Source organism: Petaurus breviceps, unplaced genomic scaffold (assembly GCF_028583685.1).
Source record: "Petaurus breviceps papuanus isolate PSGF00001 unplaced genomic scaffold, PetGlider_PUasm1.0 558, whole genome shotgun sequence".
Lineage (NCBI taxonomy): Eukaryota > Metazoa > Chordata > Mammalia > Diprotodontia > Petauridae > Petaurus > Petaurus breviceps.
Genome location: NW_027186376.1, coordinates 3,190,591 through 3,214,169, shown reverse-complemented (window position 1 = coordinate 3,214,169; position 23,579 = coordinate 3,190,591). Strand labels below are relative to the sequence as shown.

Below are 23,579 nucleotides of genomic sequence, written 5' to 3'. Positions count from 1 at the left end.
CTTTGCTGTGCCTAGGCAGTTGGTCACAGGGTCTGTCCTCCTCTGGCCTGCATGTATTTAGAAGGGGTCGATACACTCTCTTCCTGCTTGGTTGGTTTTACTAAAGTTTGTTCTGTGCCAACAGAACCTTCAAGAACTTTGGGTCACCCTGAGTCCCTTAGCACATATTGGAGGCCTTAAATGTGGATTCTGGGTATTTAGAACCTCTCTTAATGAAGCCTGAAAGCCACTGTGGCATCAGGGCCAGAGGGCTGAGCTGGGAGTCAGGGAGAACAGGCTTCAAGGCCTTGAAGCATCATAGGTGTTAAATAAATGCTAACTGGATGGAATTGGGAATGGTAAGAGATGAGTTTGATGGGACCTAAATGCTAAACTGAGGACTGGGGACTTTACACTGGGGACAATAGGGAGTCTGAAGAGATGGGATATGAGATTTAGAAATACCGTTCTACGAGTCAGGTGAGTATTTAAATGAAGCACATGAAACCATAGCCTTTCAGAGCTGGGCAAGATTTCCAGTTAGTTCAGCTCACACCTGAACAAGATCTCCCCCATCACACACCTGGCAGGTGGTCCTCTGGCCACTCTTGGGGCCCTGTCACCTCGAGGCTTTCAGGGCTTGGCAATGAGAGTGAAGACACCCCAAGCTCTGTGAATGAGCTCCCCATTCCATTTGGCTTCTATCAGACAGCTTTCTGCTTGTTCCAGACACCCCCCCCCCAAATTAGGCCCTCTTCTAATAAGTTATTAACATTAATCAATAGAAAACACTTGTCAAGGTGCACAGGTTTTCATGCTACCAGCCCGAGACAGTGAAGAGTGATCAAGGCTTTGAGCAGCTTCCCTGGTTCTGTTTCTGCCACTTGGAAGTCAGATCAAGGTGAAGTTATCCAGACTGCCAAGGGCCATGGGTCTGAGGGCTTCCAGTGCCCCGCCTCCCTGGAGCACCGCAGAGACCTGGAGGCTGCTGGGTCTTGCCAGAGAAGTTGTTTTTTCTCTTCCTTTACCAGCCACTAAGCCTTCGATCTGTGGTGGCAGCCAGTGGGTTATATTCCACAGGTCAAATTTCGAAGTGGAAGGGACCTTAGAGGTCATCTAGTCCAACGTTTCATTTTACAGATGGGAGACGGAGGCTCAGAGAGGCAAATGTTCACCCAGGTGATTAGTGGCAAAGCTGGGATCTGAACCCCATCCTTCTAACCTGGCAGACAGGTGCCCTTTTAGGCCTCCCTTGATGACTGCCACACTCCCCTGGCACTACACTTGGTGTGTTCTAGGAGGTGGCCTCAGATGGGGGTGTTTTCCTGGTATGAGTCCTACTTCTGGTCTTAAAGACTACAGTAGTAAGGAACAGCGCCCAGTGCTCTGACTGGCATATGTTTGTGGAGTGCGGGTTGTATTTTAACTGGCTCCCACCTACCTCCTCAGGTCATCCCATCTCACAAACAAGCCAAGCATTCTGCCAGGTGAAACAGGGCAGATGTAGCCCTTCCTGAGGGGGGCCAAATATGCTGTCCACCTCCCCAGAGTTTACTTTGTAACACAGAGTTAAGCATGACCATGCATGATGACCAAGGATAGGAGGGAGGATGTTGAGGGAATGAGGAACAAGAACGAGGAGGAAGGAAGGAACTTTCCCCTGACCTTCAAGGCCCAGTTCAAAGGTTTATCTCATACAGGAAGGTTTCCCTTAACAATCCAGTTCAATACGCACTTACCCAGTCCCTCCTGCATGCCAGGCACTGTGCTAAAATGAAACTGTTCCTGCCCTCAAGGAGTCTAGATGATATGAAGCCAAAGGGCCCTCACTCTTCTGAATTTCTGTCATCCTTCTAGCCTGTGCCCCACATTTCAGCCTGGAATTGGAAACACTGTCTGCCATTGTTTGCTCATTTTTTCACATCCACTCTCCCCAAGTGTCCTCTCTTACTCCGCTTCCCTTGTCCCCACCATGTGTGGACAGCCCCCAGGGCTCTGGCCAGGCCCCTCTTTTCTCTACGTTCTTGGCAAGCCAATTGACTCTCACAAGTTCACAGTTTCCAGATCCCCGTCACTGCCCTGAATCCCACTTTGCCATCAGTGCCATCTCTAACTGGGTCTCCTATAGGAGCTCAGACCTAGCAGGACCAAGACTTGTCATCTTTCCCCCAACAAACACCGCCTGCCATCTCCAGCTTCTTTTTCCTGTCGCTGCATGAGCTTCCTGCTCAGCACCCCAGTTTGCCACTCCAGTCCTCCTTGACTCCTCCCTCTCCCTCACCCTCATCTTGGCAGGTCTGAGCCGTTCTACCTCCACAGAGACTCTTGGGCTCATCCCTTCTTTGCTTCTGTGGCTTCTATCTGAATAGAGGCCCAAGTCACCTCTGTCCTGGACTATTGCAATAGTGTCATTGGTCTCCCTGCCTCTCCATTCATACTCCCCTTGCTGCCATAGATAGGTTTGGTGTCGCATTTTCACTTTACATGTTGACTCCCACCTTGCCTGCCTTGACACCTGAGTGCACGTTCCTTAAGCATATAGATTTTTTTTGTCTTTATGTACCGGGTCCTTGCACAGTGCAAGGAGCTAAATAAAGTCTTGCTGAATTGACTCTTCAAGGACTTATTTTTCTCTTTTGGAAAAGGCTGGGGATGGTATTGTCTTTGTCTACACCTCATGAACCCTGCCCCCGTGCGAATCACCCTCTGTAAGGTCTTCTACAAGTGTCACCCAGTCTCTACCCCGTGTTCTAGTAAAGATCTCTGCTTGTGGGGAACTTGGTAGCCTTAGAGGCAGAGCTTTCCCCTTGGGCATAGCTCTCATGATTGGGAAGGCTTTCCTTACAAGCGGGTAAAAATCTTCCCCTCTGCAATTTCCCCCCATTGCTCCTAGTTCTACTTTCTGGGCCCCAGGAGAATGTCTTTCAGATACTTGAAGGTAGTGTCTGTTTCCTTGAAGGGTTCCCTTTTCTGAGCTAAGTATCCCATGTACAGTAGCTTCCAGTCTCACCTCTGGCCCAGTCACCCTCTAGCTTATCAATATCTCTTAGAAATCGTGGTGCCCAGAGCTGATCCCAGTCCTCTGGACGTGACCTAAGCAAGGCAGAAGACAATGGAAGCATTACTGCCCACCCTCCGAATGCCATGCTTTTGTTGACGTAACCTAAAATCAAATGAGCCTTGCTGATGGCATTTTATCTTGGGTTTGCCTGGGAACCACTTCCTAGTCAGGTGTCCTGTAACTTAGGCCCTGGTTCAGGTCACCTGGTTCATGATAGTGATGTTGGTGTGCAAGGGTGAATTTAGCCCATTAACAACACTTGACGATTGGTCTCCAATTGTAGGCAGGTCTATGCCAGGCCACAGAGGTCCTTCCCTCAGCACAGATGGCCTGATGGCCAACTTTAATAAGAACATACCCAAGCTGGCAAGATCACTCGTTTTGTGTCCCCCAAACTGGTGACCCCAGGACTCTGCTTATCAGTTAGCATCGCAGAGCCCTTCTTGACTATGTTGGAAGTCCTCTCCAGGATAATCATCCCCACTTTCTCATAGGCCAGAAGTAGAGAACTTGAGAACTGAAAATAGTTGCATTTAACCCTCCTTCCCCCAGCCTCCTCTCTTCTCCTTCCCTTCTCTTGTTGCCCTGCCCCAGTGGAGACTTAACTCTTACAGTGTTAACTAGGGCACGTAGATAAGTGACCTCACCAGAGATTCCTGGACACCAATTCTTTTCCAGTTCAATGTCCCTTCCTATCTGGGTTAGGCTTGATTATTGTTTCATTTTTAAAAATTTCTACCACATTACAAATGAGTTCAAATTCAATTGTGCTTCATACAACCAACCATTCCAATCTGTTTCTGGAATTTCATGAATCACTGATACTGAGTATAATACCATCTTCTCCCTAGCAAGGACTTTCTTCCTAATAGCCCCATCAAGCAGGGAGTACACAAGTTATTTTCTCCCTCTTACACATAAGAAAAGGAGGCTTGCAGAGAGGATGTGGCTCCCCCTACCAACCCCAGGCCACCAATGCAGGGAGGGTTAGGGCCAGAATCTGAATTCAGGTTAGAGTAGGAGCCCAAATGACCTGGGGATGATTGAACCCAAGCCCTGGCATTTTGCCAACAAGGAAAAGAACATTCAAGGAAACTAAAAAATTTGCCAGGGTTTACCCCTACCCCACTCCAGGGGTTCCCTTCTTTTTTATTTTTTTAAGCAATTGGGGTTAAGTAACTTGCTCAAGGTTACACGGCCAGTTATTTCTGGGTGTGGTGCTGAGTGTCTGAGCCCAGGATTCGATCTCCAGGTCTTCTCAACACTGGAGCCGGTGCTCTTACTCGCTGTGCTACCTGGCCGCCCCATGTCCAGGGGTTCCCTTCTCTGCAGTCTGACAGAGTCCCATCTTGTGCATTTCCAACATGCTTTCCTGCTCGCAAAGCACTTTACAGAGAGTATCCCCATTGATCTTCACACATCTTGAATAGGGGTGGTGTAAGTGTTATGATCTTTATTTTATAGTTAAGGAAACTGGGGCAAGGGTTTCCAGGGGTCCCAGAGTGCTGGGCCTGGAGTCAGGGAGGCTGACTTCAAATACAGCCTCAGACATTTCCTAGCTGATTGCCCCTGGCCAAGTCTGCCTCAGCTTCCTCATCTGTAAAATGGGAGGGGAGGTAAAACTAGCTCCTGCCTCCAAGGGTTGTGAGAATGCAATGAGTTAGCATGCCCAAAGTGCTCTGCAGAGCATTAGAGCTCTGTCTGTGAGCTGGGATTAGGTTATTATTATTAGCTGTTATAAGGCCAGAGAAATTAAGTGGCTTCTTCAAACTCACGCAGCTAATAAGTGGCAAAGATGAATGCATTGTGTGACCGTGAATGAGTCACCTCCTCCCTCTGGCCTCAGTCCCCTCAACTATAAAATGAAGAAGGTTGGAGAGACAGTCTGCAAAGCCCCCTCCAACGTGGACATTCATGTTTGATAGCAATCTGCTCTGACTCCACTCACTATCCCTGGAGCTTTTGAATCCCAAATACCCTTCCCTGGCCATGATTTTCCTGAAGGTCCTCTCTTTCTTTTAGAACATAAGCTCTTTGGGGGCAGGGACTATCTTTGCTTTCATATTTGTGTCTGCAACACTTGGCACAGTGCTTGATGAATTCCAAATGAGTACATCCTTCCTTCCTTCCTTCCTTCCTTCCTTCCTTCCTTCCTTCCTTCCTTCCTTCCTTCCTTCCTTCCTTCCTTCCTTCCTTCCTTCCTTCCTTCCTTGATAACTTATTTGAACACATGGTTGGAGGAGAATCTGCTCTCCAAGAACAGCTCATAGCCTGCTCTGGCTGGAACACTGGGTGAAGAACAGAGTGAAATCTCTGGAAACTATTGAAGTTTGTGTCTTATCCTAAAGGAGATAAGAATCCATCAAAGGTTTCTGAGCAGTGGAATAATATGGTCAGAGCCAGGCCTTAGCAAGATGCTTTTGGTTGCTTGGTGAAGGAGGGGCTGGAGGAAAGAGACCAAAGGCAAGGAGAGCAGTTGGGAGGTCATTGAAATAGTCTAGCCAAGCCAAGAAAGGGGCTGAAATGAAGGCAGAATGAGTGGAAAGGAGGGGGCAGATTCTGGAAATACCATAGAGCAAAAATGAACAGGCTTGACAAATGGTTGGCTTTAGGGGAGCAGGAGGAAGGGGCCAAAGGCGACTTCTCATTTAGATGACTGGAAGAACATGGGGTCATTGGCAATAGCAAGGAAGTTAGAGGAGGTGCAGGATTTTGGAAGAGGACGATGAACTCAGTTGTTTTTGAGATGTTGATTTTGAGATTCTAGTGGGGCTTGGAAAGGAGGAGCTAGAAATCAGGGGACAGGTCAGAGCTGGAGCTGTCGATTTGGGAGTCATTAACATCACTGACGTCACGGAGGGACGAGATTCCCAAGGGAGGGAGTGTAGAGAGAGGAGAGGACCAAGGACGGAGCCCTGGAGGGCACTCATACACAGGAGCCAGAAGAGCAAGATGAATCAGCTAAGGAGACTGAGGAAGGTCAGACAGAAGCAGAACCAAGGAGCTGAAGGAGAGCGTGGCAAGAAGGTGGAGGAAGAGAGGTCCCGGCCAACGAGCTGAGAAAGAGGGGCTCATCTTAAGGGGGAAGCTCTTAAGAACAGAGCTGTCCAGCAGTGGGGTGGTCTGTGTGCTCTGGAGCTGGAGCTGGGCATGGGCTAGAAGGGAAGCAGCCACTGTGGAGGGGCTCGCACTATGGGACCTCTCAGGCACCGTTCAGGGCAGTGTTTCCACTGCTGGGCCTGGCTCAGTAGGGGCTTTCTCCTAATTCAGAGGAGGCTGGCTTAGCCAGGTGTCTCATGTTTGTTCTGTACTTGCTGATTGGTTAGTGGCTGTGCCAGTGAGTGTGCTCTTCATAGAGAAGGGAAATGGACTCTTCCCAGGCATCAGAGCCAAGATTTAAAGCTCTCTCCTGAACCCTGCCCACGGCAAGAACCAGGACTACCATTCTTCCTCTCCAAAACACTGCGGGAAAGAAGCCCTTTTGTCTGTTACAGCTGATCAGACCCTTGTGGACACCCAGTGAGATAGGGGATGACAGTGCTACTGTTCTCCCCATTTTATAGACAAGGAGACTGAGATGAGATGACAGCATGCTGATAGCTGGAATTTTCTGCTGCTGGAAGGTTTTCTGAGTGCTCTGGGAGCCCCACCTCACAAAGGCAGGCTATAACCATCAGTTAAGTGCTTCCTGGGTGCCCAACACTGGGCCAAGTGCTGGAGATACAGATGCAAAGAGAATGCCCTGCTACTGGAAAAAAAAGTTATCTGCCTGCTCTCTAAGCTCCCTCTAAGGCTCTTGAAGCAAGACTTTGGCAACACTGTTGACCTGAACCCTCTCCTGTAGGGCTGTCCCATGACCCTGGCCATAGAGGGATTACCCATCTCACCTACCTGCCCCTTTGAATAACAGTGATCAGCCTTCCACAAACAGGAGATGGCTGATTAAGGCGAATCGGTACTGGTAAGGTAAAGGTCTGCCATCCTCCTCTGATACCTCCCGCTGCTGCAGCAGTGAGTGACCTGGCTCTCTCCACAGCTGCGCCATCAGATCCCACAAAGCTGGGACATTTTTGAGCATTGGCCTGGGAATGGATCGTGGGCCTGCTGCCTCATGAAAAGCCTGCCTAAGTCCAGTGATGCTCATGACCAGGGGCTGAATCTTTTGCTACTATGAGTTTCTCTTAAGCCACAGAGCAGGTCTGTATCCATGGAGGGACTACCAGTGACTCATAGATCCCTGATATACTGAAGTAAGGTATCAGTGAATTTCTATTTGAAGCCATTTTGGAATTTTGATTGTACATATGGGGAAAAAATAGTCAGAGCTCTATGACATTTACAAAGTCAAGAGAGTATCACTGGGTAACCAGACTGTCCCTATGCAGGTAGCCCAAGATGGGGAGGAGGTAGGGAGAGGGCCCATGGAGGCTCTGGATCTGCTTTCTAATCCTGGCTTCCACACTTCCAGTATGTGTGACTTTAGACAAGTGATTTCCCCTTTCTGTGGGTCATTTTTCTCCTTTATAAAAGGAAGATGATAATACAAATAGCATCTATTTGACTGAGTTGTTACAAGGATTAAATGAGATAATGGATGGAATATGTTTTATAGAACTTAAAACTCTTCAGACTTGGCATTGGGCCTCACAGACTTGATTTAGAATCTTGCCCAGAGCCAAGAAGGTTGGATGAAGATGAGCACATCCACAGAGACAGAGATGGCCCTGGGCTTTGGTGAACTCTAATATCAAAAAGCAGTGGACTGTGAGTCAGGAGACTCAGGTTTTAGTCCCAACTGGCGCATGGTCTTCCCTTTAATAGATGATTGTCACTCTGGTCCTCATGCTCCCTGCTGTGAAAAGGGCCTCTTCAGCCCCTTTCTCCTCCACAAGGTTATGCACCTTCCTTTCAAGCCCCTGCACAAAAATCTTCAGTGGCTTTGAGTTATCTGCTGATGAAAGTCTGAACTCCACCACCTGTCCTTACATGCCCACCTCCTTCTGCCACCAGCCTCTCTTTTTAGCCTTCTTTCACACTCTTCCTCTTCACATATCCTTCATCACCCTGGGGGACTCTCTGTTCTTCCAATGTCCTCTCTCCCTGATCTGCCTTGGTCTGTGTTATTCCTTGGACCTTTGATGCTTTTTCCTTTCATCTCTTCCTGCTGAAACCTTACCCCTCCTTCGAGGTCCAGCTCAAGTTCAGGGATTAGAATGGTGAAGAAAAGTGTCAGAGCAGAAAAGTACCTCTGATTCCACCTAATTCCACCTCACCGTTCTACAGCTGAGGAGACTCTGGGCCCAGACAAGGCCAATGTCTTGTCTCAGGCTGTCCAGATTAGTAACAGAGGAATCTGGGTCTCTTGCTTGGAGCAAGTTGGGTCTGCTCTACCTCAAAGCCATTCTGCACATGCTAGACATCTCTTCCGATGACAATGCTCACATCATGTCCCTCCCCTTTTAGAACCCATGACACTTCTCCATCTGATGACCACTTGAATTTAGAATTTTCCCCTGACTTTTGAGACCCCCAAGACAGACCTCATCTTAATTATCTAGTAATATTTTCAACTCTCTATGTAATCATACTGTCTTGGGGTTTTCATCTATTCCAAAGCCCTCCAGGTTTTACAGATGAGGAAGCTATGGCCCAGAGAATGATCTGCCCAAGCTCACACATATAGCAGAGCCTGCATTCAAACTCCAGCACTTCCCCACTGCAAATCCAGTCTATTTTCCAATTTCCAGCCTTGTGCATACTATATGTTCATTCCTGCCTCAGGGCCTTTGCTTATGCTGATGCCCCTGGCTGGGATGTTTTCTCTAATCATCTTCTCCTTGGGCCATCTTGCCCTCTCTAAGGCCCTTTTCTCAAGGGTCCCCTCTTTCCTGAAACTTCCTTTAACTCCCACAATAGTGATCTCAGAATATCATTGTCAAATGAAATCTCCTTAGAAGCCTAGACTCTTCGATTTGTGTCTTGGTACTCTCAGCACCCAGCCTGGTGCCTGGTAGAGAAGAGGTGCTTGATAAGTACCCATTGAATTGAAGACCTCAGTGGCCATCAAGCTCAATCCCACCTCAACAAAGCTATTCTTTGCGTGATAACTAGGAGCTCGTATTTGACCTGAGCCCCATGCCTCTGTCTTTAGTTCTAGGGGAATGCAAGTGCAGAGCTTGCTCTCCCTCCCTCACTTCATTCTACCATATGTCAAACATAGCCCAGGAAGACAGAGGCCTTTCCTTCTGCAACTCATGTGGCCAGGCTTTCTTGTTTGGATTGCAAACCCCTGTCTCCAATTCCGCAAGCCTTAAGCACTTGCTCTCTAAGGAAAACATTCAGCTCTGGGCGGAAGGGGAACAATCCCCAACTCCAGTCCCTTTATTCTGAGAGCTTGAAGACCAGTACTCCAGAGAAGGCAAGGAGGCAGAGGGAGAAAGGGATTGTCGCAGTTCTCCAAGCAAAGGCTGGTGACTGTGAGCTACCAGGCATGCCACACAGGGATTCCTGTTCAGGTGAAGGTTGGACTAGATGCCTTCCTCACCTCCCTCGGATTCTACAATTCTGGGATTTTGGTTTTTTCCCGCTTATAGTGGGCTGGGTTCTACAGTTCTGTTTTGACCACTAGGGTTATTTTTTAGATGGACTGAAATGTACTTCATGTTTCAACTCAAGAAACCTTTCCCTTGGTGGCCCAAGACATTGCTGTTTGCTCTTAGAGTTCGCCAATCCCCTTAATCAGTCAGTCATAAAACTTTAAAGCTGGAAGGGAATGTCTGAGATGGTCTGGTTGGTCCAAGCCAGTTGGAAATGTACTCTGAGGGACAGGGCTCTTGTTTTCAGTTCTGAAGACCTTCCTTTGAGCCTTTGACCTGTGGGATCCTGGACAAATCTCTTTCCCCTTGAGTTCTATGTAACCTCTAAGGTGCCTGATAGCTCCTACTATTTTTCAGATTAAGTCTCTTAACAAGGAAACTTCCCCTGCTCTTTCCCATCAGATGTGCTATCTCCTGCATCTGAACCCATTTTACTCCAGCAAATACTTATTAAGTGATGCTGTGTCTCTCTAGAGCATTTGTGATGTTTTGACTTATCTTACAGTTATTTCTGTCATTCCCTAGTTATATCTTGAGTTCCTTAAAACAGCACAAGGTCTTAATCATATCATGCTTCTGGGGATGCTTAGGGTAGCATCTTATTTATCATAGCCACATAGCAAATGTTTGTTGGCAGGACAGTTGGATGGATCGTTGAACAGATGGGACGAACGATGTGATCATTTTAAGTGTCATAGACATTTAGACAATGAAAAAATTATTTTCCTGGTATATGGACCTAATGGCAGCAGGGGAAAAGGGGGAGCTTTTCCATCCACTTGGAGAAACAAAGATCAGAAACAAGATGTTTAGCTATCTGATCTACAGTGTTAGGGTTCAGTGCTGGGCCCCAGTGTGACTTTGCTAGGTCAGTGACATTAGTAAGGCATTAACTGCAAACATTTCATTATAGGAAGAGATCACTGGGCATTCATTAGCTCTGGCTTATGGGTGGCAGGGCAGGAAGGGGAGCACATGAATATATCTGAGGTAGGTGAAAATTGTACAAGGAAAATTTTAAAAAGAAAAAAAAAAGAAAAAGATGAGCTCAGCCCATGAGTAAAACTCCACATACATACTCTCTCCTCTCTTTCATTTCTCTCTCTTCCTCCCCTCCCTCCCCTTATTTCTTTCCCCCCTCTTCTCTCTTTCTTTTTTCTTTTCCCTCTCACTCACTCTCTCTCTCTTCATCTCTCTCTCTCCTCTCTCTCGCTCTCTCCCCCCTTCTCCTTTCCTTTCCTCTCTCTCTCTCTCTCTCTCTCTCTCTCTCTCTCTCTCTCTCTTTCTCTCTCTCTCTCTCTCTCTCATACACACACACACACACACACACACACACACAAAGGGAGAAAAGTGGCAGACAACAAAGGAAGTGGAAGAAAAGTGTTACCCATGAGGAGGCGCCGTTTCACCCGCTTGTCCACATCAGCTACTGACGTGGCATTGAACTCAGTACTCTCAATTGCAGCCTCATCCTTCTCTAAAACACAAGTAAGGGACAAATACGGAGCAGTTGGTTAATGAGAAGCCCAGTTTTCCACTGCCTAAGACAGTTTCTTGGCCTTGACCAACCAAAACCAAGAAGTCAGTCATGAGAGTGCTCAACCCCTGCAAGGGGGAAAATCCCCTTTGAGATTGTTTTAAAGGCTGAAGGGAAGTGGAAGTAAAGGGGGAGGAAGAAAGGATGAGAAACGAAAGCACAAACTGAGAGACAGGCACACATAAAACAAGCCCAGGTAGGACAGGGCCCAAGTGCTCCAGAGAGATATTAATGCAGCAGGAATTCCAAAGCAAGCCTTTGGAGGAAACCAGTGGTGATAGAAAATAAGGGTTCACCCTGGCCAGGACAGGTCATTGGTATGGGACCAGGAGAGACAGAGCAGAGGATCCGGTGATGGGAGGGCACAGCTCTGGTACACAATGACATAAAATTGTGTCAAACGCATGCAAATTAAACAAACAAAACATACATACAGACAAAAACAATTCTCTTGCTCATGTGCTCTCTCCCTCTTTCTCTCTCTCTCTCTCTCTCTCTCTCTCTCTCTCTCTCTCTCTCTCTCTCTCTCTCTCTCTCTGTCTGTCTCTCACAGGTGCACACACACATTTATGCACACACAACCAAAACCAATACCAATTTGGGCAGTGCTGGTTGCCTGGTTGTCTCTAGGACACTATGAACTACACATTCAAGGGGAGACAAGGGAGACTCGGTGGTTTAGTGATTTTAGGAGCATACGGCAGGAAGTGAAGAGCTGAGAGAAGGTCATTCCTGGTACGCAGGGCTTTGGGGGAGGATGGAGAAGCTTCCCAGAGGATCATGGGAAAGGTTAGTTGGGTTGCTGTCCTTTGCTAGGTTAGAAATACATGGAAACAGTCATTCCCAGGGTAGGAAAGAAGGAAAAAAGGATGATCGGTAAGCAAAAGAAATGGAAAGGCTTCTCATCCAGGCAAACCCAGAGGGAAGCAGCAGCTGGGTAAATAAAATGATTTGAGGCAGGGGTAGGGAAGAGGGGAGGGGGGGCAGGGAAAGTTACTTTAAAAAACAAATCCAAGTGGGGACTTGCACATGCAGCTAACATTTAAAAAAGAAGAATAAAAGAAAAAAAGAAGAAAGAAAAGAGAAGGGGGACAGAATAAGTCAGCAGAACAAAGACAAAATGTGTTAGACAAAGGGCCAGAGTATTCCTCTGGCATTGAAGATGTTTGCGTTGCTGCAGCGATGCCCAGAATCCGCAGCGCTGAAGACAGCAAACAGTGAGGGGGCCAGAGAGAAAAGCGGGCCGGTGGGGGACAAAAGGAGATCGGTGTCAAGCCTACATTGCAGTGGGTCAGTTGTAATGAGAGGGTTGGAAACAGGTTCTAGATGGGATCAGGCTGCAATAGAGGCTTGACTTTTATTTTGTTTTGTTTTGTTTTGTTTTGTTCTTGGCTCTTGAAAAATCATTAATGTACGTCAGTTCTCAGACAAGACAGGCAATCAGGAACCATCACCAGAAAGCAGGGATAATGAGGTCAAAGTGTTCTCTAGAAAGGCACTACACAGAAGGGCAGGGTGAGGATGGGTCTGGGGGGAGGGGTGGGGAGCAGCGTGAGCAGCACTCTGGGCTTTCCATCACTGGACTAATGGCTGGACTATGGCATCAGCCTCCTCCCCTTCCATGGCATGCATGTGCTGATGGGAGGGCTGGTAGAGGTTTGCCATGCCTCCCCCAAGAGGGAACCCATAGGCCTTTGGGCTACCCCCAAACCTTCCCGTCAGGCATGCTTTGGGAATCCCCTTTTTCAGTTGCTAAGAGCACCCCCAATAGACAGCCCAGAGCCCCAGATAAGAACTGGCACCTCTTTCCCCCTTCAAACCGAACTTAGATTTGGTTCTCTTATGTTAAGGAGGAAGAAAGAGAGGAAGTTTGGGAGCTGCAATTGAACTTTGAAAATGCTGTTTTGCATATTTTAAAAATTCCATTATTTTCAAATAAAAGAGGTTTAGTCATATGAAACCAGTAAGAAGATTCAGGCTCTGGCTCAGGAATGTGCATCAGGAGGAAAGAGATTACAGACTGGAAAAATAAAAAAAATAAAAAGCAGTTTTGTGCAAGAAATTCAGCATTATGCAAACGAAACCTCTTTTGTAGAAGCAAATTCACATGATTGCAAATCCATGAGGAGAGGGGAGGGGAGGGTAGCATCACACTCTCTATTGGCCCCCTCTTCTTCCCTCTCCCAGCCAAACACCTCTCTAACATCATCAGTAGGCCTTCTCCCGTTTCTTTGGTAAAGTTGACCTTTTGACCGATACCTAGGAAAACACCACAGGCCTTAGGATGGCCAGTTTAAAAATCGTCTAGTTCCATTTTTGTCTTCTCAAATGGATTAGTTGCTAAAAGTATCTCTTTCCAAATTTCCCAAGATGAATGAAGAATACAAAGTCAGTTACAAGTGACATCTTTAGAAATGTCATGCAAACCACTTTCACCATGACTTGAATACCATTTTGGACTCTGATCGATATCTATGACATTCATTATTGGGCTCTTGGCTATTTAAAGCATTATAGCAATGTGTAACATGCAACAAGTGAGCGTGGATGCAGCCACACACTTAAGGGATTGAAATGCCCAATGAATTCTTTGCTCTTTCGTGACATTAATAAAGGCAGCATGGAATGGTTTCCACCCCTGGCGATGCGGATGTGTGCCACCAGATATAACAGCCAAGCACTTATCTAGCCTTTTCCCTTTGAAATTTGACATCAACTAATTGCTTCTGGCACACTCCCCTTGACTCAGTCCCCTCCTCATGCCCAGTGATTTGGATCTCACTAGTGCGGAAAGGGGTTGCTCTCTCCTCTTAGCAGCTATGTAATGACATTGGCTTCAAGCGGTGTCTACTTACCGATGCATGTCCGGCCATCGGAGTGGAGGGCATACTTCTGATGACAGCCACACACAGGCCCCGTATCAGTGTCATCACAGGTGTGCTGGCAGCCTCCGTTTCCATAGTTACAGGTTACTAGTTATACCCAAAGTGTACGTGTGTATATAAACAGAATGATAACAAAAACGATTAGTGCGTGTCTTTGTTTGTTGGTCTTGTGCTGTTACTATTGTCACTATCATCATTTTAGGGTCTTTCAAAGCAAAAGATAATTAACATTGTGGAGATTTATTCTTGGTTAGATTGATATCACCATCTATTTTCACTTCCCTGACCTCTTGTCAGCTGTATATTTTTAAAGAAAATCTAGACGGCTCTTCTTTCATTAAGAAATTGGAATGGGACATGACTGAATGACTAGCTTGCCCCACACTTCTAAAACCTTTGAAAATGCTCCTTCCTCATTACAGGGAAAAACAACTCTTGCCATCTCTAGAATGTGTTGGAAGGAAAGGAATGAATGGCCTGCCGGTGAGAGTTAGATTTCCCAATTCACACCGAGAATTCTTTTCTTTCCTGATGACCTCTTTCTATGTTTGAAGAAGACCAGAACTAAGGCAGAACAGCCCAAATGTTAGTGCTGAAATCTAGTGCAGCTGAAGGCAATTCCACCTAGAGCTCTGGAATGTTCTTATAATGTGTCATGCTTAAGACACATGCCATGTGACACTGTTGTGCATGGACCGAAATATCCCAAGAAATAGATAGTGAAAGTCTATTAATTTGGACTAGCTGTGGGTGAAGGGCACAGGCGGTGTGAGATGGTGAAAAGTCTCCCTTCTGCTTCATTCTTAAAGAAATGCGTTTTTACATATATTGAATTCCAAAGAAAGAGACAAAAGTCAGCCTCTATAGTAAGTAGAACTAGGACAAAACAGTACTTTCTAGCAGGGTTCCTTAAAGGATCAACTGCAATAGACTAATAATAATTATTTGAAATTTGAATATTGCTCATTTGTTTAAGGTTGATGTTTCTAGAGTGTCTTTAGGATGTCTCAAAATAATTTGTCTTCTTAAGTAACTTAAATCCTCCTTCTACCCTCCTCCACTTTCTACTAACATTTTGTCCTTAGTCTTGATTTGCTTGGCCAACCCTTTCCTTATGGATAGTAGAAAGATAACCCTAGTCCCTATCTAAATTACCATCATTCCGGATCATTGGCATTCTCATTGACTAAATTTTATCTGATAAATCCGTTAACTTTTTTTTAACTACTCAGAGGTTGTTAGGTGCTCTATCAGAAAAGAATAATTTTGGGAATTTTAATTTTTTTTTGCTTTTGGGGGGGGGCAATTGGGGTTAAGTGACTTGCCCAAGGTCACATGGCTAGTTGTTTTGTGTGTGTGTGTTAAGTGTCTGAGGCTGGATTTGAACTCACATCCTCCTGACTCGAGGGCCGGTGCTCTATTCACTGTGCCACCTAGCCACCCAATTTAGGGAATTTTAGATCAGAATTTGGGTGGGCATTATTTCCACTGACTGAAAAAAAATCAATGAAATTGCACATTTCAGTCAGGAAAAAAATTCATGAATGTCTAAGTTTATCATAATACTCAAGGGCAAGTTTCATGAAGTAAGAAAAAATGGTTCATAAAAGGGGGATTACTTCTACTTTACTCTTCCTTGCTTCCCTGAGGTGCCCATAGCACACCAGCTGTGCCATGAATATGATTTGTCATGGTCTCCAGCTCCTGTATGGAGCAGGCCAGTTCCAGGCTTTGCCTGCCCTCTGGGATGGCCAAAATTACAGGGTATGGTTCTTTAGTCCTAGAGAACCAATTCCCAAGGTCAAACTCTTTGAAAGACTGGAGAGTTATTGTTTGAATAGCAATGGGCCTAGGCTCTCTCCTTTCATTGCCTGTCTGTCCACTTTTAGCACCTGATGGATAGGGCAGATTGGTCTAGGACCAGCTTTCTCTTGTCTCCAAGCTGCATTCTTAACAGGAAGAAGGCTGATGGGGTCGGGGGGAGGGCTTCAGAAATCCTCAGGTGAGGGGGCAGGCCCAGGGACAGGGACATCACTGCTGACTTGCCACCAGGTGTCTTCTTGGCCCAGGAAAAATCCAAGAACCTTTGGCATAATTTAGGTCTCCGAACAGAAATGGTGAGCAAGGCTGTGAAATGTTGCCAGTGGGGTTTTCAGTGCCTTATCTTTCTCATAGGTACACACGCACAGAGAGGGAATGCAGACTTGCAGAAAGAACTAACTTAACTAAGAACCGTTGACTCATTTTGCAGTAAAGTTTCGCCTTCAGATGCCCCCTCCCTGCCCCGGTAGAACCTAGAACCTACGCTTTATATTAAATGCCTACTGTGTGTTTGCTTTCCAGCACTAAGCCTGGTGTGTGTTGTTTTCCTCAATAGAATGCAAGCTCCTTGAGGTCTTTTTGTCTTTCTACATCCACGCAGTAGGCACTTCACTCGTGCTTGTTGAATTGAACCAAATTAATTGGGTGATTCAGTGCCTGCCCAGGCCCACCACAGAAAAACTGCTCTTCCTACAGGCCTGAGGGACTTTTCTCCCCTAGTGTTTTGCTATGCAGGGAGTTGGGGTTTGTACCCAGGTGCTCCATGTGGTCCTCCTGGCCTTCTCTGAAACTAGAGCCGTTCTAATTCAGAGAGAGCCTCACACAGTCCCCATTCCTCCGAATTAGAAGTCAGGACACTCCATCTTTGGGGACAGAGAGGTAGCAGCCACTGGGGGGGGGGAAGTCCTTTCATAAGGCATTGGCCTTTCTCAATTTCTTAGGCACCCTGAAGGTAACATGTGAATGTGGGGAGAAGCTGAACTTCTGGGCTGAGGCCTCTTTGTAACACAGCCATGAGGTTCTGAGGGGCCTGGTTCCTTGGGTGGCTTCCTTACCTATCTGTTTTTGTATTCCCCTTCATTGTGTATGTCTCTGGAGAGAGCCTTGTGCAACCACTTGGCAATGCTGGGCATGGAGCCATCTTTTAGGTACAGAGAAAACCAAAGGGGTAGGCAGTGTTGCTTCTCTGTTCCAAGGTCATCCCTGATACCATCTTCTAAACCCTTCCTTCTTTTGCCCCTCCTTCTTTTTTCAGGTTGTCAGACACCCTTGTAGTCAGTAGTTTTAGGCTCCTGACAGATTAGCTAAGTGTTAGGGCCAGAAGATCATAGGAGGTGTGCATGAAACCACAGACACTGACCTTCACTAGTGGATTCATTACTGGTGAGACTTCCATGGCAATGGCATAGCTCTGTACGTCTCTGGAGAAGACTCTGCTTCTCCAAATTTAGCCCAGTACTTTACCAGTAAAGGGCCAACTCAGGCTCAGCATGCTTAAGGTGAGGAGGAGGAGAGGGAAAGAATACCTTTGTTTACACTGGAATTTAATTAATGTGCATTATAAATAATTGAGAAAACATGCCCCTAGATTCTCATAGCTCTAGGCGAATGGAAACAAAGACAGGCTGCAAATATGAAGCCTTGTCTTCTGGACTCAACTTTGGGCTGTGGAATATCTGAGAGGCCTTTCTAATGATCTCAAGAGATGATGGGAAATTCTTCTTGCCCGTATTTTTATCACTAATTTTAATTAATTGCAACTGGGGAAAAATGAGCACATGTGATTCAGTCCTTTTAATGTGGGGGAAAGCAGGCAGGATATGATGACTGGAATTCCAGAAAGGTTGAGGAACACTCTTTTGGGGATGTGCCTGAAAAATGCAGGTATCAACCCATCACAGGAAACTATGAATATTACTTATTCTTTGGCTCTCCATGGGATTCCTCCCATGGCATTTACTAGGTGAATAAAAGCCTAATCCAGAGCCAAAATGACTTGCGTTGAGGCTTACCCCTCAGTCCTTCTGCTCCATAGAGTCCCTGTTCACTGATCTTAGACATTTTCTTTTTCATTGTTTTCAAACAGCAAAGGAAACTTAAGTGGTGCCATGTTTCTTGGGAAAGAACCATGTACAGCTTGAGGGCTGGCCAATAAATTGAATGGTAGTCAGAGGAGCAAGCATCCACTTTGCACAATACATTTTCAAAGGTGGAAGATAAATTGAATAAGGATGAATCATTTACAACTCCTCATAGATGTGTGACAGTGTTTACCTATAATTTTGTCTCTCTTTTTGAATTTACAAAGGACAAATGTTTTCCTGTGTTAAAATTATGAGTATGTGGCAAGGAAGGCAGTTCAGCTGAGCAATGGGGGATGGGAAGGTAATGGTTCTGGCCAAGATTTCTCTCTGTCCTGCTGGGGCTACATACAACTAGCACACAAAACAAGAAACAGGGCTTTTCCTTCTGATGTTTGCAAACCAGCCAGCCTCACAACTTCAGTAGAGAAAATTGTACATTTGGAGGAGAGAGAAAGGAGCCAAGTCACTGCAGAACATGATGGCTGCAGGGGCCAGATGTTCCTAAGGATCTGTGGGTATGTCCCCCTAATGCTGTGAGCATTCCTCTGGGGAGCCTTTTGTGCTGTGCTATGCTGCCAAGTTCCAACCAGGATGGCAACAAAAGGATTTATCAGTGGTGAGTCTCTGTCACAAGATTAATGAGAGATCTTCTGAACCATTTCCTTTTCCTTACAGTCTATCTGTGGCAGGGGTGGGGCAGGGGAGGGGAAAGGAGCTTTATGACAGATAGAAAGGGTAACTCATCTTAGGAAGATGGCCTGACTTCAAGTCAGCATATCCCATCAGCCAAGAAGAGGCTCCCACAAGTGAGTGGAGATGGAAAATAGTCCTTCCTGATATTTCTTTTTTGCCAGATCTTGTTTGTGGATAAAGCTCTTTTGTAGATGGATGCTGAACAAGACACATAATTACTCCTTATTGCTATATATTCTTTAGCTTGGCCATCTTCAGTGGGGTATTATTCCAGGGTTTTATCATGTTAAAGGGGGCACTGGGATCTAGAAGTCAATTCCAGGGAAACTCAAGTGTTGATGGGCAGAAGGACGTTGAAATCTGTCTTGCAGTGATGGAGTGTGGGTCTGCCCGCTAGGCCAAGTGTAGCTAAGTTCAGAGAAGTATAGTCTCACTAGACTGGACTCAGGATGAGCACAGCTCTCAAAGGCCATCTACAGACAGTGTATGGGGATAGATTGTGATCGAAAGCCATGAGGGCAGGACCTACACTCCATTGTGTCCTGAAACATCAAAGTCCTGGCATCTCATGGCCTAAGAAGAGAAACTCCAACCTAACAGCCTCTGCAGCCAGTTATCTGGGGGCAGAGCTTGTGATGAGAATTTCAGATGTATACAAAGGCCAATTGAATGGGTGTCCTCAGGCTTGTGAGCCTTCCCTTGCTCTCAAACCCAAACAAGGACTGTGGAACTCCACATTAAGAGGCAAGGTCGTTTCAGTGTAGTGAGCCCGGGGCTACGCTTGGACTATGTATTTTCTGTGAGGGTTTCCTTGTCCATGCTCTAATGCTGGTTATTCCCAAGGACCAATAAGGGCTCTGGAGACATAAATGGCAATCCTGTCAGACCAGTGGGGCCTGATGCTCCTTGCTTTTCATGTCTTCCTGCTCACTTAGGTGTCCCTCACCCTTTTCTTTCAGCCTGGCTCTACATGCAGAGATATCAGTGCATTTTGGTGCCAAGGTCCACAGTCTTCTGTGGGGGTTCCATTAGCCCAGGGTAATTTCCTACCTTGGGAGGATTTGGGTGCAGATTCTATGTCTAGAAAAGAGACACTACCAAAGTTCACTCTGTTGTACTGCATTCCTGCTCCTAAGGACAGATTTTGGTTGTTTCCAGGGAAAAGGAAATGGGGAAGTAGCCCCTCAAAACAGTAGGAACCAAAGACTTTATGGGCTGAACCTTGGAACTTATGCCTAGCCCATTTGTTACCAGGCTACAAGTCACCCCTACCCCAAGGCTAGCTGATGATCTTGGTCACTGGAAAACAATGGCAGCATCAACAAAGCAACACAGAAACACTTTTCTTTGGCAAAAGCAGACAGGTTGGGGGGCATTTGACACATCAGTCTCCATCTACCTACGTGTGCAGTCCCTCTGGTTTTTGGCAAGTTCAAAGCCAGGCCTACATTCACAGGCAACCCCACCTTTGGGCGTCTCCCGGCAGATATGTGCGCACCCATGATCTTTGTTCATACAGTTCATACCCTCTGAAAAGAGAGAGAGGAAGAGAGAGAGAGAGAGGGAGGGGGGAGGAGAGAAAAACAAAATTGGGCTGAAAAGATGTTGCCAATTAAATTTAATCAATGACATGGCTTTATTATTCTACCATCTGCAGAAGTCCTCCCCCTTGCCCCTACCCTCCTGCCCTCCAGTATTGATGGTGTCTCTGTTAATGGGACAACAGGAACTTTGAGTCAATCTGGCTTCTCTGTCAGTAATACTGTGGCACCACTGAGATCCATTGTCATGTCTTTTTGGCCTTGTGCATTAAGTCCATGGGCCTCATTTTGGCAAATTGTGTTTATCTCCTTAATTTAAACTTTTGGGGACAGAATGTAAGAGCAGATGAGGATAATGTGGAAAGCCTCAAAAGGAGTCAGGAGCTGTTAGATTTTAACCCATCGGCCATGCACATTTAAGTCATTGAAAGGATGACTTGTGGGTCTCCCCCTCTGCACACCTCAGGTGCTAAGAGAAACTGCCCTCCTATACTAGAAGAAGAGGGCATGCCTCTTGGCACGGTGACCGGCTTGCAGGCCATGACTGGAGTGTTGGGCCCCACGTGGCTTCCGGGGTCCAGTTTCTTCTAAGTTCACTGCTGTTCAGCACCAAGGGCAGCTGCTGCGCAGGCTTCCCAGGGGCTGGGGCTGCGGCTTGCTGTGGTCAAAGAGATTTTCCAGCTCTCTCTTGTTGCGTAGTCCTGGAGACCTCAAGATCTTATTACACCCTCAGCTTCTGCTCTGGGCCTAGTTCTTGTTCTACCAGATTGGGGTTTTATTTCTAGTTGTTTCTCCTTTCTGATAGTTGTGACTGCTTCTGGCTGACAGAACTCACATGAAGCTATGGGGCAAAGAGCCCTGAGCTCTCACTCGCAGGAAGAGAACTGTCAGGCCTGTCCTCAGCTTGCTGTGGGACGTCTCCCTTTTCTTATCTTTAAAACAATAAGGTCAGACTAGATCTCTTTAAGGCTCCGGATAGCTCTGCCGTCCTGTGGTTTTATCTGCTTGGCTCCTTTGTGTACCCTCCTACTCCTCAGCTTTCTTGTTCTCTTGGCCTGGCTACCTCCCCCTCTTCCTCAGTCTTGTTAATCTTCTGGGAACTCCTTTCTAGGTCTTAGCCCCCTTGCTGCAGTGTGTGCACCACACCTTGACGATACCTCTACACATTATTAGGTCTCCAGCCCTCCCAGTGTTTGTTCCTAGTTCTATCTGTACCTTGTAGTTCAGTTTAACCCTTGAAGGAAACTTGGGATGCCATGTCATGCAAGCGGAGGACCTGGGGCTGAATCTGCCTGATTCAGTGACACTTGCTCCCTGTGTCACTGAACTCTTGGGGGCTCATTTTCCCCACCTGTAAAGTGACAGTATTGGGCCAGCTGATCAGTCTCAAAGGTTCCTTCCAGCCTTAAACCTATGATCTTAAGTACTGATGTTTGCTCAGGATCTGCATTGTCCTTGGAGCTCAGCTAATGAATTTGGCACCTAAACAGGAATTGTGATGGGAAGCCATTTAACTGTCCCGGGCTATGGTGGAGGGAGGGGAAGGGGAGGAGTAGGCACGGAAGTCTAAGGGTTCTTCTAGCTTTATGTCCTGTCCCTTAAATCAGAGTCCCTGGGGGAAGAAGGTCAGTCATAACTACAAGCCCAGCTGCCTCAATGGAGCAATGATATAGCCCATGTTCTGTCATTGGTGTGCAGCTCATCCACAGCAGCTTTGGTTTTCCTTTGTCACCCTAGAAGGCTCTGGGCTGTGGCTGTCCCTTTGTGGAGTGGTTTGGGAGGCCTGAGCCAAAGGAGGGAGATCTTGCTTTCCTCTATTCCTTCAGGGGAAAAACCGTCCTCCAGACATAAATGGAGCATTGTGTGAGAGGGAAGAACTGGGCTCTGGAGTCAGAGGACCTGGGCTTGAGCCCTGCCCTAGGCAAGTCCCTCCCTCACTCTGCTCCTCAGTAAATGACATCCACAGTAAAAAAAATCATCCACTGTTCTAGATCCTCTGTGTTTTAGTTCCCCTCCCCTAGCATGAATAATGAGGTAGAATCCTTATCAAGACCAAGTGGCCAGGGCACTTTTCTGAGCGGTTGGAATTTACAGCCCAGTCCCCAGTGGCTTGTGGATTTCCTTCGCCAGTAAGTTCTCAGTTTTAGGGTTTTGATCTAGGAAGCTTTCCTGCTGATGGGAAGAGGCCTCCCTTTTCCCTCCTGTTTAGCAACTATCTTGAACATCAGTCCTAATACTGTATAGGTCTCTCTCACTGCTCATCCCAAAGAGAACCAGCATAAAAGGGTCAATAGTACAGTGAGGGAGAGCTTCCTGACCAAAGCAGCCTCACAATGGAAGCCTTGTAAGGTGGAGGTGTTCAAGCAGAAGTTGCATGGACACCCGTTAGAGATTCTGTAGAGAAGAGTCATTCATTGGGTGGGCAGGGCCTTGACTGGATGGTAGGAAAAGGACCTTGGAAGCCATCTAGCTGCCCCCTGCTGGAACAGGAATTCACACAACAGTCTCCAAAACGTTATCATATAGCTTCTACTTGAAGACCACTAGTGAAGGAAACCCACTCCCTCCTACTGTGAGATGGCTGTAATGACTATCCGAAGGTGATGGACATTTTCATGATCTTACCAAATAGAAGGACGCTTTCCCTTCTATGGAGAACAAATTTGCCCCTTCAAGTTCTACCCACTTGTTCCCAATTCTGTCTTTTGGGAACAGTCAGAATGGGCCTAATCCCTCCTTCCTGTGGCCAGTCCTCAAATGCTCAAGAAGACAGTGACCATCACGTTCCCGGTAAGCCTTCTGGTCCTGAGGCCAGGCATCCCTAGTTCCTTCAAGTGATTGCCACCCTCGTCAGATTTCCATTTTTCTGTCAAGGGTGCTATTGTTCTTCCAGGCTCCTATGACTTTAGCATTCTTCTTGGCTTCTGACTCTCCCTTAGCCTACAGATCCAATCACTTGCCAAGCCTTGAAGTTTCCAGCTCCACACCATGTCTCACCACTGTCCCCTTCTCACCTCTCACCCAACAACCACCTTGCTTCCTCATCATCCCTTGCCTAGACTGTTGCACCAGCCTCTTAATTTGTCTCTCGATCTCAAGTCTCTTGTCACTCTAGTCTCTTCCATGAGGCTGACAGAGTGATGTCCTTGAAGCACAGATCTGACCTTATCACTCCTCTCCTCATGAATGCCAGCAGCTCATTGTTACTTCTAAAGCAAAGCACTCTATAACTTGGCCTCAGCCTGACCTCTCCTGCCATATTATACTTGACTCTCCTTCCTGTGCTCTGTGCCAGCCAAATTGCCCTTCTCTGTGCTCCTCACAGATGGCATTCCGTCTCCTCTTTCTGTCCTTTCTCACTGCCGTCCCTCCTGCCCAGCAC

At 46.7% G+C, this 23,579-nt stretch overlaps 1 protein-coding gene across 2 annotated transcripts in view; it reads right to left on the bottom strand.

Annotated features, from left to right (window-relative positions):
* The window catches only part of SCUBE1 (signal peptide, CUB domain and EGF like domain containing 1), a 240,493-nt gene that overhangs the window by 73,746 nt on the left and 143,168 nt on the right, over positions 1 to 23,579 (bottom strand). Inside the window, exons 5-7 of one of the 2 annotated variants that reach the window (XM_069102903.1) lie at positions 20,060 to 20,185; positions 14,029 to 14,145; positions 11,024 to 11,113 (exon numbers count right to left, since the gene is read on the bottom strand). In XM_069102903.1, coding sequence (XP_068959004.1) covers positions 11,024 to 11,113; positions 14,029 to 14,145; positions 20,060 to 20,185 — 333 coding nt within the window. The remainder of the gene's footprint in view (positions 1 to 11,023; positions 11,114 to 14,028; positions 14,146 to 20,059; positions 20,186 to 23,579) is intronic. The other variant, XM_069102904.1, reaches the window with a different exon arrangement.